This window comes from Nomascus leucogenys, chromosome 17 (genome assembly GCF_006542625.1).
Source record: "Nomascus leucogenys isolate Asia chromosome 17, Asia_NLE_v1, whole genome shotgun sequence".
In the NCBI taxonomy this organism is placed as follows: Eukaryota; Metazoa; Chordata; class Mammalia; order Primates; family Hylobatidae; genus Nomascus; species Nomascus leucogenys.
Genome location: NC_044397.1, coordinates 88385632 through 88404724, shown reverse-complemented (window position 1 = coordinate 88404724; position 19093 = coordinate 88385632). Strand labels below are relative to the sequence as shown.

The window sequence follows — 19093 nt, the reverse complement described above, 5'->3', positions numbered from 1 at the left end:
CCATCTCCCACCCTTGCCCTGAGTTTGAATCTCTCCAACTCAGCCAGCCTCAGTTTCCCCTCCACTCAGTCCCTAGGAGGAAGGGGCGCCCAAGCGCGGGTTTCTGGGGTTAGACTGCCCTCCATTGCAATTGGTCCTTCTCCCGGCCTCTGCTTCCTCCTGCTCACAGGGTACCTGCTCCTTCTGGAGCTACACCTTGGTTCCCCGAGGTGCGGCTGGGACTTGGGTAGGGGGGAGGGCCCAGGGGGCACAGGAGGAGCCGAGGGCCACAGGAGGGGCTGGTGGCTGAAGGAGACTCAGGGGCCAGGGGACGGTGGCTTCTACGTGCTTGGGACGTTCCCAGCCACCGTCCCATGTTCCCGGCGGGGGGCCAGCTGTCCCCACCGCCAGCCCGACTCAGCACTTGGTCAGGGTATCAGCTTGGTGGTGGGGCTTGAGCCCAGCCCCTGGGGCGACTCAGCCCATACAAGGCCATGGGGCTGGGCGCAAGGCATGCCTGGGTTCAGGGTGGGCATGGTGCCCAGGGGAGGTGAGAGGCTCAGCTGCCCTCCAGAACTCCTCCCTGGGGACAGCCCCTCCCAGCCAATAGCACAGCCTAGGTCCCCCTATATAAGGCCACAGCTGCAGGCCCTTCCTTTGGGTCAGTGTCACCTCCAGGATACAGACAGCCCCCCTTCAGCTCAGCCCAGCCAGGTACTGCATGGGGCGGGAATCTGGGTGGGGGCCAGAGTAGGGGATTTCTGTGGGTGCTAGAGGCTGTCCTGGCTTGGGAAAGGGCCTGTGTGTCACCCCTTGCCCCACCAACATCCTCCTATACAAAAGCAGGTCGGTGCATGGGAAAGTTGACCCTTGTGTGTCTGGGAGTCCCCTCCATCTGTGAGGCTGCCTGAACCCCCCACTGGGACCTGTGATTTCTGCGGCACAAGTCTTGGGTTATGGGGAGGGATCCCAGAGATGAAAGGGGTCCTGACAGCTGCCAACTGTTACCCCCTGCAAGGGGCTGTTGAGCCAGGCCTGCGTTCATTACAGTTTGTCGCCAACACTGGCGCCACAAGCCGTAGGAGGTGTGTCTGTCGCCTAGCAGAGTCTGCAAGAGCAGGTGTCGCAGGCTTCTTTTCGTTTGCTACCGTGTGGGTCCCTGTGACCTTGTATCTGACTTGGTAGCAGACACATGAGTGCCTCTATCTTGGGCGTGTCCTTGAGCTTGGAAGTGTGACTGTGTGACTCAGTTTACAGTGTGATCTGGGGAGTCTGCGGTGGTGGGGGTGTGTGGCTCTGGGGCTTTCTGCTTATGTCTCTTGTGGGGGGGGTCACCCACCTTGCCTCAGTGCCCTCTCCTGGGGTGTCCCTGGCAGGGATTGGGGGGGCATCCTCTGAAGGGAGGGGGTCTGGGCTTCCATCCCGGGATGTCCTTGAGCCCCGAGGCCTGGACCCATGTCCTCCCAGCCACCCTGGCCCACCTGTCTTGGGCCTGCTGACTTGGTGCAAGCCAAGCCCTGGAATGTGGGGGTGGGGCGGGGCAGCAGCTGGGGGTGGGGTGGCAGCCAGTTGCCAGATTCTAAAAATAACCACCCTGGACAGCAGCGCCCAAGGTCTTTGGCGGGTCCCTATTCCTCTTCCCTGGCTTCAGCTCACCGTGGTCCCAATTTCCCTCCCACAATCCCACCCGCTTCCCATCCCCCTTTCCCACCGCTGCTGGAGGTCCCTTCTCCTTTCTGGGTCCCTTCTCCTTTCTGGGTCCAGTGAATAAAATAATAATAACAATAGGACCGGGCACAGTGGCTCACACGCATAATCCCAGCATTTTGGGAGGCCGACGCTGGAGGATCACTTGAGGCCGGGAGTCCCAGACCAGCCTGGGCAACATAGTGAGACCCCATCTCTACAAAAAAGTAGTAATAACAATAATAGCAGACACCAGGGTTCCAGGCTGCAACTCTATGCCAGGGCCTGTGCTCAGCCAACCTCATGGCCAAGCTCAGAGGATCCTGGCAATCCTATGGGGCAGGCTCAGTTCACAGGAGACAGAGGTCCAGAGAGGCCTAGTGACTGGCCTGGGGTCACACAGCAGGGAAATGGCATAGGTGGGATTTGAACCTGCTTCTGATAACCCAGAGGCTGAGCTTTTCTTCCCTGCTGAGCCCTGTGGGAGAATTGTCAGCAGACAGAGGTGGGGGCAGCCACCCGGCCCTCCCCCGACCCAACCCTTTGTCTTTGCATTGATAATCCAAGAACCTGCTCACATACTGACTCCCAGCAGCACCCTCACCTCCACCTTCTCACCAGCTCCTCACACGAAACTTTAAAATAACAACAACAGGCCAGGTGCCGTGACTCACGCCTGTAATCTCAGCACTTTGGGAGGCAGAGGTGGGTGGATCACTTGAGGTCAGAAGTTCAAGGCCAGCCTGGCCAACATGGCGAAACCCCATCTCTACTAAAAATACCAAAAAAAAAAAAAAAAAAATAGCCAGGTGTGGCACACGCCTGTAGTTGCAGCTACTCAGGAGGCTGAAGCAGGATAATTGCTTGAACCTGGGAGGTGGAGGTTGCAGTGAACTGAGATTGCACCACTGCACTCTAGCCTGGGCGACAGAGCGAGACTCTGTCTCAAACATAATAATAATAATAATAATAATAGCAGCTAAGTGAAATAATGCTTATTGTGTACCAGACACTGTTCCAAGAGCTACACCTGCATTCACACATTTAATTCTTTCAACACTCCCATGCAGCGAGTGCTGTTAGGATCATCATTTTCTAGATGAGTACACTGAGGCACAGAGAGGTTAAGCAACTTGCCCCCGGCCACACAGCTGGTTGTAGGTAGCAGAGCTGGGAATCAAACCCTGGGCCGATTCCAGAACCCACACTCTTACCCACACGTAATATTTTTCCAGCCTCCGCGTGGGGCCCGTTTTCCACCTGGGGAAATTGAGTTTCCAGCAAGAATGACTAGTCCAAGTTCACCCAGCTGGGATATGGCAGAGCCGGGCCCTTGATCTAAGACTCCGGATGCCTTCCTGCTGAGACGCAGGGGCTGAGAGAGAGGATTTCTCTTGCTCCAAGTCACACAGCCTGCCTGACCCCAACACCTCGCCTGGTTCTCTTGCTGCCGTCTGCAAGACGGGAGCTAGGCAGGGCACAGTGGCTCACGCCTGTAATCCCAGCACTTTGGGAGGCCGAGGCGGGTGGATCACTTGAGGCCAGGAGTTTGAGACCAGCCTGGCTAACCAATAGAGATGGTGAAACCCCATCTGTACTAAAAATACAAAAAAATTAGCCGGGCATGGTGGTGTGCGCCTGTAATCTCAGCTATTTGGGAGGCTGAGACAGGACAATCACTTGAACCTGGGAGGTGGAGGTTGCAGTGAGCCGAGATCTCGCCACTGCACTCCAACCTGGGTAACAGAGTGAGACTCCATCTCAAAAAAGAGAAGAAAAGGCCAGGTGCAGTGGCTCATGCCTGTAATCCCAGCACTTTGGGAGGCCGAGGCGGGCAGATCACAAGGTCAGGAGATCGAGACCATCCTGGCTAACATGGCGAAACCCCGTCTCTACTAAAAATACAAAAAATGAGCCAGGCGTGGTGGTGGACGCCTGTGGTCCCAGCTACTTGGGAGGCTGAGGCGGGAGAATGGTGTGAACCCAGGAGGTGGTGCTTGCAATGAGCTGAGATCGCGCCACTGCACTCCAGCCTGGGTGACAGAGCGAGACTCCGTCTCAAAAAAAAAAAAAGAAGAAAAAAGATGCGAGCTAATCTTCAATCTTCCCCTCCTGCCCTGCCCATCAGGTCTCCGACACCGCCACCATGCCGTTTGGTAACACCCACAACAAGTTCAAGCTGAATTACAAGCCTGAGGAGGAGTACCCTGACCTCAGCAAACACAACAACCACATGGCCAAGGTGCTGACGCTTGAACTCTACAAGAAGCTGCGGGACAAGGAGACCCCATCTGGCTTCACCTTAGATGATGTCATCCAGACAGGAGTGGACAACCCAGGTGAGCCTCCCCGGTGGAGCACTGAAGGGGCTACATGGTGGGTCTGGAGGCTGCTGGCCATGCCCCAATCCCACCTCCCCTGAAGGCGGGGGGGAGCCTCAGTTTTCTCATCTGTAAAACGGGGCTGTTGTGAGAATCAAGCATTAATATATGTAAAGGCTTGGGACAGTGCAAGGCACGCAGCAAACCATGCAATAAACATGCACGAGAATAATGTGAGATCCCTGAGGAGGTCAGTTCATCTCTCAAACCTCAGTCTCCTCATCTGAAAAATGGGCGCCCATGTTGTGAAAACACAAGTCAATGGCTGTGCAGTGCTTAGAGTGGCGCCTGGCACCAAGTGAGTGCTCAAGCTCTGACGGGGGGTCAGGTACAGTGGCTCATGCCTGTAATCCCAGCACTTTGGGAGGCCCAGGTGGGAGGATCACTTGAGACCAGGAGTTTGGGACCAGCCTGGGCAACATAGCAAGACCCTGTCTCTACAAAGAATACAAAAAAATTAGCCAAGTGTGGTGATGAGGGCCTGTGGTCCAAGCTACTCAGGAGGCTGCGGTGGGAGGATCGCTTGAACCTGGGAGGTGCAGGTTGCAGTGAGCCGAGATCGTGCCACTGTACTCCAGCCACAGAGTGAGACCCTGTCTCAAAAAAAAAAAAAAAAAAAGAATCTGACAGGGGATGTCGTTAATGTTATGGTTGTTTCTCAAAGGACACTGCAAGGCGAAGAGAGCTGGGAGTGGAGAGGAGGCTCTAGTGCCCCTCACGTCCAGCTCACTGGGTGATGCCGGGGAGAGGCCCCTCTCTCCTGGCCCCTGTTTTTCCACTGGGAAATAAGAGGATCTTTCAAGTCTCTTACCCTCTTGACCGTCTGTGGCAAGGGGTAGCCTGAGATCCTAACATTTCAGGCTAAGATGTCATGACTTTGGGTGCTAATGTTTCCGAGATGCTGATGTTTTTAGCACCATGTACCCTCTGAAGCTCCCCCTTCTCTTTTGACCCCACCCCCAGCATTCTTTCTTCTCTCCTACCTTGACCCCCTCCCAGCCCAGCCACCTTGACCTCTCCCAGCCTTCCCTCCTAGTTCCCACCAGTCCTCAGTCTTCTCTCTCTCTCTCTTTTTTTTTTTTTTTTTTTGGAGACAGAGTCTTGCTCTGTCACCCAGGCTGGAGTGCAGTGGTGTGATCTTGGCTGACTGCAACCTCCATCACCTTGGTTCAAGCAATTCTCATGCCTCAACCTCCCGAGCAGCTGGGATTACAGGTGTGTGCCCCACACCCAGCTAATTTTTGTATTTTTAGTAGAGATGGGGTTTTACCCTGTTGGCCAGGCTGTTCTCAAACTCCTGACCTCAAGAGATCCACCCGCCTCACCCTCCCAAAGTGCTGGGATTGCAGGTGTGAGCCACCGCACCCAACCCTTATTATTCTCAATTCCCACCCAGAGGTATTGAATGTACCCGTCCCCACCCCAACACACACATGTCCACACAGTCTCCACTGAGCCCACGAGCCCAGGCCCTGTTTGCTGGGGACAAGCAGCTCTGACTTCACCCCCACCCCTCCAGGTCACCCCTTCATCATGACTGTGGGCTGCGTGGCTGGTGATGAGGAGTCCTATGAAGTTTTCAAGGAACTCTTCGACCCCATCATCTCGGATCGCCACGGGGGCTACAAACCCACTGACAAGCACAAGACTGACCTCAACCATGAAAACCTCAAGGTCCGTGTCTGCGCAGGAGGGGAGGGCTGAGGGGTGAGGAGGAGAGAGATCACAGGAGAGATGGGGGGAGAGAGAAATACAGAGACAGAGAGAGACACAGAGGTGTGGAGAAGCAGAGAGATGGAAAGAGAGAGGGACACTGGGAGGCTGAGGTGAGTGTATCACTTGAGGTCAGGAGTTCAAGACCAGCCTGGCCAACATGGCAAAACTCTGTCTTTAAAAAAAAAAAAAAAAGGGGGGCCGGGCACGGTGGCTCACGCCTGTAATCCCAGCACTTTGGGAGGTCAAGGCGGGAAGATCACCTTAGATTGAGAGTTCGAGACCAGCCTGACCAACATGGAGAAATCCCGTCTCTACTAAAAATACAGAATTAGCTGGGTGTGGTGGCGCATGCCTGTAATCCCAGCTACGTGGGAGGCTGAGGCAGAAGAATTGCTTGAATCTGGGAGGCAGAGGTTGCGGTGAGCAGCGATTGTGCCATTGCACTCCAGCCTGGGCAACAAGGGCGAAACTCGGTCTCAAAAAACAACAACAACAACGACAACAAAAATAAATTAGCTGGGCATGGTGGCATGTGCATGTAATGCCAGCTACTCAGGAGGTGGAGGCAGGAAAATCTCTTGAACCCAGGAGACGGAGGCTGCAGTGAGCTGAGATCGTGCCACTGCACTCCAGCCTGGGTGACAGAGCAAGATTCTATCTCAGAAAAAAAAAGGAAAGAGAGAGGGACAGAGAGACACAGAGACAGCCAAGGAGACAGAGAGACAAAGGAGAGGGAGAGGGAGAAGAAAGGCACAAAAGCATGTAGAAAAGGAAGAGGCATAGCCGAGCGCAGTGGCTCACGCCTGTAATCCCAACACTTTGGGAGGCTGAGGTGGGCGGATCACGAGGTCAGGAGTTCGAGACTAGCCTGACCAACAAGGTGAACCCCAGTCTCTACTAAAAATACAAAAATTAGCTGGGCATGCTAGTGTGCACCTATAATCCTAGCTACTCAGCCTGGGTGACAGAGCAAGACTCTGTCTAAAAAAAAAAAAAAAAAAAAGGGAGAGGCAGAGACACAGAGGGAGACAGAAGGGAGCATCAGAGAAAGTAGGAGAGACAGGGAGAGAGAGAGACACACGCAGTTGCAGTCACAGACAGACAAGGAGAGTGGGAGAAAGGGAGACAGGAAGAGAAACAGAAATGGGCAGAAAGGCTGGGTGCAGTGGCTATACCTGTAATCCCAGCACTTAGGGAGGCTGAGGCGTGAGGATCACTTGAGGCCAGGAGAGTTCACGACCAGCTTGGGCAACATAGCAAGAACCCGTCTCTACCAAAAAAAAAAAAAAAAAAAAAAGCCTAAAAATTTAGCTAGGCATGGTGGCTCACGCCTGTAATCCCACCGCGTTGGGAGGCTGAGGCAGGAGGACTGCTTGAGCCCAGGAGTTTGAGATCAGCCTGGGCAACATAGTGACACCCTGTCTCTATTTTTTTTTTTTTCCGAGACAGAATCTCACTCTGTCGCCCAGGCTGGAGTGCAGTGGCTCGATCTCAGCTCACAGAAACCCCTGATCCCCAGGTTCAAGTGATTCTCGTGCCTTAGCCTCCTGAGTAGCTGGGATTACAGGCACGCACCACCACGCTCAGATAATTTTTGTACTTTTAGTAGAAATGGGGTTTCACCATGTTGGCCAAGCTGGTTTCGAACTCCTGACCTCAGGTGATTGGCTCACCTCGGCTTCCCAAAGTGTTGGGATTACAGGTGTAGCCACTGTGCCCAGCCCCTCTCTATTTATAAAAAATTTATTTTAAGTTAGCCGAACATGGTGGCACATACCTGTTAGTCCCAGCTACTTGGGAGGCTGAGGCAGGGGAATTGCTTGAGCCCAGGAGTTTGAGGTTGCAGTGAGCTATGATGGTACCATTGCACTCCCGCCTGGGCGACAGAGAGACCCTGTCTCGAAAAAAAAAAAAAAAAAAAAAAGGAAAAGAAATATACAAAGTTGGGGAGAGAGAGGTATAAAGAAAAACAGAGATAGGAGATGGGAGAGAGAGAAGGGAGAGACAGAGCCCAGGTATGGGTGGCGAAGAGAGGCTCCACTTACCCAATCGATGAGGACGCAGAGGGCAAAGGAAGCAACAGGGAGACTGAGGGGAGCATCTGGGGGAGACCTGGGCTTGCTGGAGGGGGTGGAGGATCTGCCTGGTCCTGATCTCCCACCCGCTCTCCAGGGTGGAGAGGACCTGGACCCCAACTACGTGCTCAGCAGCCGCGTCCGCACGGGCCGCAGCATCAAGGGCTACACGCTGCCCCCGCACTGCTCCCGCGGCGAGCGCCGGGCGGTGGAGAAGCTCTCCGTGGAAGGTGAGCGCCCCTACCCCGTCCACTGCTGGGGTCACCCAGCCCCGGCTCTGTTCCTCCATGGGCAGGTCCTCGGGTCTCTTTGGGCCCCCGTTTTCCAAAGTAGGGGAAGAGCTTGGTAAATCGTGGGGGCTTGGGAAGTGGTGCTGGCTGTCAGCATTACCTGCTGTGTTGGAGATCCGGGGATGCTGTGCAGACTCGACGGCCCCTGAGAAGACCTACGCAGACACCTGGCTGCCCCCAGAGTCCTGCCATCCGTTCATCCAGCACACATTTCCAGGGGTTCTTGCCCTGTGTGGGGAGATGGGGGGTCCCTCACTGTTCTCACAGAGTGTTCAGCTGGTGGGGAGACAAGAGGAAATACAGATACCCACAGATGAACAAGATAATTCAAAAGTGCCATGAAGCCAAGACATGGGTGTGGTAGAGAATGACCGAGGGGAGCCGCCTCACAAAGGAGGAGTTGAGGCCGGGCACAGTGGCTCCCACAGCAGTATGGGAGGCCTAGGAGGGAGGATCGCTTGAGCCCAGGAGTTCAAGACCAGACTGGACAATATAGCAAGACCCCGTCTCTACAAAAAATACGAAAATGAGCCAGGAGTGGTGGCACACACCTGTCATCCCAGCTACTCAGGAGACTGAGGTGGGAGGATCACTTGAGCCCGGGAGGTTGAGGCTGCAGTGAATCGTGATTGTGCCACTGCACTCCAGCCAGGGTGGCAGAGCGGGAACCTGCCTCAAAAACAAATAAAAAGAGGCCAGGCACAGTGGCTCACACCTGTAATCCCAGCACTTTGGGAGGCCGAGGCAGGTAGATCAGCTGAGGTCAGGAGTTCGAGACCACCCTGGCCAACATGGTGAAACCCCATCTTTACTAAAAATACAAAATTTAGCCAGGTATGGTGGCACGTGCCTATAATCCCAGCTACTTGGGAGGCTGAGGCAGGAGAATCACTTGAACCCAGGAGGCGGAGGTTGCAGTGAGCCGAGATCATGCCACTGCACTCCAGCCTGTGTGACAGAGTGAAACTCCGTCTCAAAAAAAAAGAAAGAAAGAAAGAAAGAACTTACTTCAAGACAAGAAGTCAATAATAAATGTTGTAAAATAATAGGAAGTGCTGGTTTTGAGTACTTATTACCTTTGTTTTAAATATAATGTATTTAGGCTGGGCACGGGGTGGCTCACGCCTATAATTCCAGCACTTCGGGAGTCTCAGGTGGAAGGATTGCTTGAGTCCAGGAGTTTGAGACCAGACTGGGCAACATGATGAAACCCCATCTCCAAAAAATACAAAAACTAGCTGGGTGTGGTGGTGTGCACCTGTGGTCCCAGCTACTTGGGAGGCTGAGGTGGGAAGATTGCTTGAGCCTGGAAGGTCAAGGCTGCAGTGAGCTGAGATCACACCACTGTACTCTAGCTTGGGTGACAGAAGGAGACTTGTCTCAAAAATAAATAAAAATAAAAAATTTTGGCCGGGCGCGGTGGCTCACGCTTGTAATCCCAGCACTTTGGGAGGCCGAGGCGGGCGGATCACGAGGTCAGGAGATTGAGACCACGATGAAACCCCGTCTCTACTAAAAATACAAAAAAAAAAAATTAGCCGGGCGTGGTGGCGGGCGCCTGTAGTCCCAGCTACTCGGAGAGGCTGAGACAGGAGAATGGCGTGAACCCGGGAGGCGGAGCTTGCAGTGAGCCGAGATTGTGCCACTGCACTCCAGCCTGGGCGACAGAGCGAGACTCCGTCTCAAAAAAAAAAAATAATAATAATTTATTTAAATATAAAGTTTGCATATTTAATCTTAACTATGTATAACATGGTAGCATAGTATATAGTATATTACAGGCATATCTCAGAGATATTGTGGGTTTGGCTCCAGACCACCGCAGTGAAGCAATTAGCACAATAAAGCGAGCCATGCAAATTGGTTTCCCAGTGCATATAAAAGTTACATTTGGCCAGGCGAGGTGGCTCACACCTGTAATCCCAGCATTTTGGGAAGCTGAGGCAGGTGGATCATTTGAGGTCAGGAGTTCGAGACCAGCCTGGCCAACATGGTAAAACCCCATCTCTACTAAAACTACAAAAATCAGCTGGGTCTGGTGACGCACACCTGTAATCCCAGCTACTTGGGAGGATGAGGCAGGAGAATCGCTTGAACCTGGGAGGCAGAGGTTGCAGTGAGCTGAGGTCACGCCACTGCACTCCAGCCTGGGGGACAGAGTGCAACTCCATCTCAAAAAAAAAAGTTAGGTTTATCCTATACTGTAGTCTGTTAAGTGCACAATAGCATTATGTCTAGAAAAAAAAATTACATACCTTAATTTTAAAATCCTGCTAAAAATGCTGTGATCATTTAAGGACGCAGCAAGTCGGAACCTTTTTGTTGTATAGGGCCTTGCCTTGATGTGATGGGCTGCTGACTGATCAGGGCGGTTGTCGTTCAAGGCTGAGATGGCTGCTGCAATTCCTTCCTTCCTTCCTTCCTTTCTTTTTTTTTTTTTTTTTTTTTTTTTTTGAGACAGAGTCTCGCTCTGTCGCCCAGGCTGGAGTGCGGTGGCGCGATCTCGGCTCACTGCAAGCTCCGCCTCCCGGGTTCACGCCATTCTCCTGCCTCAGCCTCTCTGAGTAGCTGGGGACTACAGGCGCCCGCCACCACGCCCGGCTAATTTTTTGTATTTTTAGTAGAGACGGGGTTTCACCGTGGTCTCGATCTCCTGACCTCATGATCCACCCGCCTCGGCCTCCCAAAGTGCTGGGATTACAAGCGTAAGCCACCGCGCCCAGCCCCTTCCCTCCTTTCTTTTCTTCCTCCCTTCCTTCCCTTCCTTCCCTCCCTCCCTTCCCTTCCCTTTTCCTTCCTTCCTTCCTTCCTTCCTTCCTTCCTTCCTTCCTTCCTCCCTCCCTCCCTCCCTCCGTCCCTTCCTCCCTCCCTCCCTCCCTCCCTTCCTCCCTCCCTTCCTTCCTCCCTCCCTCCCCCCTTCCTTCTCTTTCTCTCTCTCTCTCTCTTTTCGAGATAGGGTCTTGTTCTGTTGCCCAGCTGGAATGCAGTGGTGCAATCATGACTTACCATAACCTCCAACTCCTGGGCTTAAGTGATCCTCCCATGTTGGTCTCCCAAAGTGCTGGCATTACAGCTGTGAGCCACAGTGCCTGGCCAGCAGTAATAGTTCGAAAAGAGTCTCTTTTCTGAGATGGAGCCCCACTCTTGTCGCCCAGCTGGAGTGCAGTGGTGCAATCTTGGCTTACTGTCACCTCCGCCTCCTGGTTCAAGCAATTCTTGTGTCTCAGTCACCCAAGTAGCTGAGACCACCAGCGTGCACCACCATGCCTAGCTAATTTTTGTATTTTTAGTAGAGTCGGGGTTTCGCCATCTTGGCCAGGCTGGTCTCAAACTCCTGATCTCAGCTGATCTGCCTGCCTCAGCCTCCCAAACCACTAGGATTACAGGCATGAGCCACCGCACCTGGCCTATGAAGCTTTTGATTTAAAGTGAAAAATGTTGACTCTTCCTTTCACTTGAACACCTCGAGGCCATTGTAGGGTTATTGACTGAATTGGCCTGATTTCAAAATCATGTGTCTCAGGGAATATGGAGGCTCAAGGAGATGGGGAGAGATGAGGGAATGGCTGGTCAGTGGTGCAGTCAGAGCACACACATTTATCCATTAAGTTCACCCTTTTATATGGGCAAGGTTGGTGGCACCTCCCCAAAATTAAAACAGTAACATCAGAGATCACTGATCACAGATCGCCATGACAGATATAATAATAATGAGAAAGTCTGCAGTACTGTGAGAATTACCCACATGTGACACAGAGACACGAGTGGCACATGCTGTAGGAATAATGGCTCCAATAGACCTGCTGGACAAGGGGTTGCCACAAACCTCCAATTTGTAAAAAACACAGTTTATCTACAAAATGCAATAAAATGAGGTATGTCGTATATTATATGAATATGTATAAGATGTATAAATATTATAGATTTATTGTACATATGCACAAATATAAATTCATTATACACATATTTTTATATATATGAATATACAAATAAACACACAATTTTTTTTTTTTTTAAGACAGAATCTCACTCTGTCACCCAGGCTGGAGTGCAGTGGCAAAATCTCAGCTCACTGCAACCTCCACCTCTTGGGTTCAAGTGATTCTCGTGCCTCAGCCTCCTGAGTAGCTGGGATTACAGGCATGTGCCACCATGGCCAACTAATTTTTGTATTTTTAGTGGAGATGGGGTTTCACCATGTTGGCCAGGCTGGTCTTGAAATCCTGACCTCAAGTGATCCGCCTGCCTTAGCCTCCCAAAGTGCTGGGATTATAGGCATGAGCCACTGCTCCTGGCCTACAATTTTTTTTTTTTTTTAAAGATGGGGGTCTTGGGCCAGGCGCCCAAGTGGAGAAACCCCGTTTCTACTAAAAATACAAAATTAGCCAGGCATGGTGGCGCATGCCTGTAATCCCAGGTACTCGAGAGGCTGAGGCAAGAGATTCGCTTGAACCCGGGAGACGGAGGCGGCAGTGAGCCAAGATCACGCCATTGCGCTCCAGCCTGGGCAACAAGAGTGAAACTCCGTCTCATAAAAAAAAAAAAAAAAAAAAGAGATGGGGGTCTTGCTATTTTACCCAGGCTGGACTCGAACTCCTGGGCTTAAGTGATCCTCCTGCCTCAGCCTCCCTGTATCTACGACTACAGGCTCATGCCAGTGCACCTGGCTACCATTCTACTTTATAATAATTTTTACTAATGGCCTCTCAAAGTCCTGAGATTTCAGCAGCCGTCTGTCTTGCCAGCCATTAGGAGCAGGCACCAGCACACTGTGGCCTGCAGGTGGATTGGATGTGAGGGTCCCTCGGGCGAAGGGGTGGGTCTGTTTTCTAGATTGAGCACATGGGGTGGCCATTCCTGGGGGCCTGGACAGATGGCAGGAACAGATTTTGGGGAGCCGTCACGAGTATGGGTTTAGACACAGGGTTCAGGTGCCTTTAGGACATCCAGGGGGCCAAGGCCCAGGCCCATTGGGAGCAGCAGCAGGGGGAACCCTGGGCCTCCACGCCCTGGTTGAAGTGGGACAGGCTGCCGACCACTCCCTCGTGTGTCCCCATAGCTCTCAACAGCCTGACGGGCGAGTTCAAAGGGAAGTACTACCCTCTGAAGAGCATGACGGAGAAGGAGCAGCAGCAGCTCATCGATGACCACTTCCTGTTCGACAAGCCCGTGTCCCCACTGCTGCTGGCCTCAGGCATGGCCCGCGACTGGCCCGATGCCCGTGGCATCTGGTGAGGTCCCTCCCCGCCCCCTGGCTTCCTCTTCCCCCAGCCTCCTCCAGTCCTGCAACGGCCCTCCTCACTCCTCCACCAAAACCAAGGCCATACACATAATTATGATCTTCTAAATGCCACGGAAAATGATCTTGCCCTCCGCCCCTGCCCATCCTGTGGTCTGTGTGTCAGATTTTGGGAAATCTGGACCAGAGAAGTGGTAGTTAAAAACTTAGACTTGGCCGGGCGCGGTGGCTCACGGCTGTAATCCCTGCGCTTTGTGAGGCCAAGGCGGGCAGATCACTTGAGGTCAGGAGTTTGAGACCAGCCTGCCAACATGGTGAAACCCCATCTCTACTAAAAATGACAAAAATTTAGCTGGACACAGTGGCAGGCGCCTTTAGTCCCAGCTACTTGGGAAGATGATGCAGGAGAATCGCGTGAACCCAGGTGGCGGAGGTTGCAGTGAGCCGAGATCATGCCACTGCACTCCAGCCTGGGCAACAGAGCCAGACTCTGTCTCAAAAAAAAAAAAAAAAAAAGGAAGAAAGAACTTAGACTTGGCCGGGCACAGTAGCTCATGCCTGTAATGCCAGCACTTTGGGAGGCTGCGGCAGGAGGGTCGCTTGTGCCCAGGAGTTCTAGACCAGCCTGGGCAACATAGGGAGACCACGTTGCTACAAAAATTAAAAAAAAAAAAAAAAAGCCGGGTGCGGTGGCTCACGCCTGTAATCCCAGCACTTTGGGAGGCCAAGGTGGGCAGATCACAAGGTCAGGAGATCGAGACCATCCTGGCTAACACGGTGAAACCCCGTCTCTCTCTCTCTCTCTATATATATATCTATTAGCCAGGCATGGTGGCAGGCGCCTGTAGTCCCAGCTACTCGGGAGGCTGAGGCAGGAGAATGGTGTGAACCCGGGAGGCAGAGCTTGCAGTGAGCTGAGATCGTGCCACTGCACTCCAGCCTGGGCGACAGTACGAGACTCCGTCTCAAAAAAAAAAAAAAAAAAAAAAAGCCTGGCATGATGGTGTATACCTGTGGTCCCAGCTACTCGAGAGGCTGAGGATCACTTGGGCCCAGGGGATTAAGGTTACTGTGAATCGTGACTGAGGTACTGCACTCCAGCTACCCGTCTCAAAAATAAGAACTTAGATTTGAACCATACTCCCTAGGTTCAAATCCCAGCTCTACCATTTACTAGCTTTACTAGCTTTGTGACCTTGAGCAACTTATTTTACTTTTCTCTACCCCAGTTTCCTATCTATAGGATAGGGATCACAATAATTTGTAGCTTCTGGTGTTCTTGGAGGATTAAATGAGTTATTTATGTAAAGTATTAAAAGCAGTGCCTGGGCCGGGCGCGGTGGCTCACGCCTGTAATCCCAACACTTTGGGAGGCCAAGGTGGGGTGGATCATGAGGTCAGGAGATCGAGACCATCCTGGCTAACATGGTGAAACCCCATGTCTACTAAAAATACAAAAAATTAGCCAGGCTTGGTGGCAGGCGCCTGTAGTCCCAGCTACTCGGGAGGCTGAGGCAGGAGAATGGCATGAACCCGGGAAGCGGAACTTGCACTGAGCCGAGATCGCGTCACTGCACTCCAGCCTGGGTGACAGAGCAAGACTCTGTCTCAAAAAAAAAAAAACAAAAAAAACAGCCCCTGGTATACACTAGGTGTTCAGTGCATCTTGGTTATTTGTCTTATCTTTATTATAAACTATTATTGCTAGACTTGCTTTGACTCTGAATCCCTGATTTAGATAGCCAAAGATTTAGAGAACCTAGGTTTCAATCGATGAGGGGAGGCTGGGTGCTAAGATATACAGATGGGATGATTCCAAGATTTCAAGATTTTAAATATTTTTAGGTTTTAAGATTCCACTCATTTCAAATTCTGTGATTCCATAATTTGAAGCATTTCCGGATTTATTTATTTATTTATTTTGAGATGGACTCCCACTCTGAGGACCAGGCTGGAGTGCAGTGGGTCGCTCTCGACTCACTGAAACCTCCGTCTCCCGGGTTCAAACAATCCTCTCACCCTCCGCCTCCTGAGTAGCTAGGACTACAGGCATGTGCTACTGTGTCCAGCTAGTTTTCGTCTTTTTGATAGAGACATGGTTCTGCCATGTTGCTCAGGCTGGTCTCAAACTCTTCACCTTAAGTGATCCGCCCACCTCAGCCTCCCAAAGTGCTGGGATTACAGGTGTGAGCCACCATACCTGTCCTCAGATTTTTTTTTTTTTTTTGAGACAGGGTCTTGCTCTGTTGCCCAGGCTGGAGCACAGTGGTGGGATCATAGCTCACTGCAGCCTGGACCTTCCAAGGTCAAGTGATCCTCCCGCCTCAGCCTCCCCATTGGCTTGGACGACAGGCATGTGTCCCACCGTGCCTGCTAATTTTTTTAATTTTGTTGATATGTGGGTCTTGCCATGTTGCCCAGGGTGGTCTTGAACTCCGGGGCTCAAGCGATCCTCTGGCCTCGGCCTCCCAAAGTGCTGGGATTACAGGTGTGAGCCACCACACCCAGCCATTTCCAGATCTTAATATTTTATGTTCTTTTTTTTTTTTTTTTTTTTTTTGAGATGGAGTCTCGCTCTGTCACCCAGTCTGGAGTGCAGTGGCGTGATCTCGACTCACTGCAAGCTCCACCTCCTGGGTTCTCGCCATTCTCCTGCCTCAGCCTCCTGAGTAGCTGGGACTACAGGCTCCCGCCACCATGCCCAGCTATTTTTTTGTATTTTTTAGTAGAGACGGAGTTTCGCTGTGTTAGCCAGGATGGTCTCGATCTCCTGACCTTGTGATCCGCCCGCCTCGGCCTCCCAAAGTGCTGGGATTACAGGCGTGAGCCACCGCGCCCGGCCTTAATATCTTATGTTCTAAGATCCTGCTTCTAGGATGCTAGGATTGGGAGCTAACACACTGCGATGGGAAGATTTTCTGGTCCTGAGACCAGATGTAGGATTTCCAAGTGTTATCAATTCTGATCCCAAGCTTCTGTTTGTCAAACATCCTGAGATCCCAAGGAGCTATAATAATGCTGTTCAAAGACTTAAGTCCCTAAAAGTCCTTGATCCCAGCATTCAACGTTTTGCAGATCCTGTGACGTTAGAGTCTACAGGTTTAAGCTTCTGCGTTTTGAGGAGGCAGATGCCACCCACCTCCCACCCCTCAGGCCCTCTTCCCCCATCGGTGGGCAGATGTTTGGGGGAGGGCTGGGAATGGGGCTCCCGCGGGGCTGACACCTTGGCCTCTTGCTGTGGCACCTTACTCTAGGCACAATGACAACAAGAGCTTCCTGGTGTGGGTGAACGAGGAAGATCACCTCCGGGTCATCTCCATGGAGAAGGGGGGCAACATGAAGGAGGTTTTCCGCCGCTTCTGCGTGGGGCTGCAGAAGGTGGGTGTCTGCCCTTAGCTGCTGACTTCTGACTCCACCTTGAACGCCCCACCTGCTTTCCGAGGCCCCGCCCCTTCCCCTATACTAAGCCCTGCCCCACCCATTTTCCAGGGCCCTTCCCCCCGGACCTGGCTCCACCCCATGCCAAGCCCTGCCCCTCAGAACCAGCCCCACCCGCTTTTCAGGGCCCCGCCCCTGGACCCAGCTCCATCCTATGTCGAAGCCCCGCCCTTAAGGATCCGCCTTCAGGCCGGGAGCGGTGGCTCACGCCTGTAATCCCAGCACTTTGGGAACCTGAGGAGGGTCAGGAGTTCAAGACCAACTTGGCCAACATGGTGAAACCCCGTCTCTCTACTAAAAATACAAAAAAAAAAAAAAAAAAAAAATTAGCCAGGTGTGGTGGCGTGCGCCTGTAGTCCCAGCTACTAGAGAGGCTGAGGCAGGAGAATTGCTTGAACCTGGGAGGCAGAGGTTGCAGTGAGACGAGATCACACCATTGCACTCCAGCCTGGGTGACACAGTGAGACTCTGAAAAAAAAAAAAACAAAAACCCCGCCTTCAAAGCGTTCTTAGTCCCCGCCCCTCAAAATCCTGCCTTGGTCACCATTGTCTAGCCAGTACCCTCGGAATTGTCCTACCTCCCTGTTCCCCTCAGAATCCCACCTCCACCACGTTCCCACGCCCTGTCCCTCCGGACCCTGTCCATGTTGCGGGTGCATTTGGGGGTGCCTGCCGGCGCTGACCCCTGGTCCTCTCCCTCAACCTCAGATCGAAGAGATCTTTAAGAAAGCCGGCCACCCCTTCATGTGGAACCAGCACCTGGGCTACGTGCTCACCTGCCCATCCAACCTGGGCACTGGGCTGCGTGGAGGCGTGCATGTGAAGCTGGCGCACCTGAGCAAGCACCCCAAGTTCGAGGAGATCCTCACCCGCCTGCGCCTGCAGAAGAGGGGTACAGGTACGGCTCCCACATCCTTTGCACCACGACGGGTGGGGAGGGCCCTTTGCGGGGATGGAAGGAGAGGTGCGACATCCCTGCGAGTTCTGGGGATCCGGCAAGGGCTGACTCTCTGTGAGCTTGCATTTCTTCCTCTGTAAAATGGGTGTCAATATGCCTATGTGATAGGAGTCAGTATGCGATTTTCATGATTATATAATATGCATTGCACACGCCCTTGGACCTCCCTCGGGGCCTCAGTTTCCCCATTTATAAAGCGAGGAGTGGTCAGGATTCGACCCTAGGCCGCCTGGCTCCAGAACCCACTCTCGTACCCACTATACTATATTTTCATGTTTGATAATTGAGTGGCGTGGTACCCTATCTAAAGCCAGAGACTCGTGAGCCCACGAATAAACAGGCATTACCTGTGTGCAGGTAACCTATTACACAGTAGGCACTCACTACATGCGGCTGTTGCATTTGGCACGGGGGCCACGTCCCAGCCCCTCTGCACCTTCGCTGCCTCTTCATGCCCCTGTCCCTTGCTTCCACAGGTGGCGTGGACACAGCTGCCGTGGGCTCAGTATTTGACGTGTCCAACGCTGATCGGCTGGGCTCGTCCGAAGTAGAACAGGTGCAGCTGGTGGTGGATGGTGTGAAGCTCATGGTGGAAATGGAGAAGAAGTTGGAGAAAGGCCAGTCCATCGACGACATGATCCCCGCCCAGAAGTAGGCACCTGCCCACCTGCCACCGACTGCTGGAACCCAGCCAATGGGAGGGCCTGGCCCACCAGATGCCCGCCCCCTCACTCCTTGCCCCGCCCCCTGTCGCGGAGTCCCACCCTGTGATGGTTCTGTCTCCTGGGGGCTCTCTCCATCCTTCTCAGAGTTCCAGTTTCAACCACGGTTCCAACCAATGGGCTCCATCCTCTGGATTCTGGCCAATGAAATATCTCCCTGGCAGGGTACTCTTCTCTTCCTAGAGCTCCGCCCCCACCAGGAGTTAATGGAGAGCTCCCAGCACACTCGGAGCTTGTGTTTGTCTCCACGCGAAGCGATAAATAAAAGCAATGGTGGCCTTAGCTTTGTGCGATAGTTTTTGAGGGAGGAGGTGCAATTGGCCACTGTGTGGCCTCGGAGTGGTTTGTCCTGTCTAGGCATGTACTAAACATGTCTTATCCCGGGTCTAAAATGAGGCAAAGTTAGGTCACAGAATCTAGTACAAAAATTAGAAGGCTCTATGGGGAATCTGAGACCCAGAGAGACACTGAGCCCAGTGTCACTCACCCAAAGCATGGGCCCTTTCCAACTTTGGCTTTGAATTAGTCATGCTCAGATCTCAAACACGAGGTCTACGCTGGGGAGGAATGCAGCCAAACGAAATGTCTGAAACTTGAATTTAGCCCAAG

General features: G+C 52.7%; 1 protein-coding gene across 1 annotated transcript; it reads left to right on the top strand.

The window, feature by feature from the left end:
* Positions 1-643: 643 nt before the first annotated feature.
* Positions 644-18766, top strand: CKM (creatine kinase, M-type). The gene is made up of 8 exons (XM_030795815.1): positions 644-693; positions 3794-4004; positions 5566-5720; positions 7935-8067; positions 13187-13358; positions 16621-16744; positions 17513-17702; positions 18239-18766. The coding sequence occupies exons 2-8, from the start codon at positions 3812-3814 to the stop codon at positions 18415-18417; spliced, it is 1146 nt and encodes a 381-aa protein (XP_030651675.1). The 5' UTR covers positions 644-693; positions 3794-3811; the 3' UTR covers positions 18418-18766.
* The last annotated feature ends 327 nt before the right edge of the window (positions 18767-19093 follow it).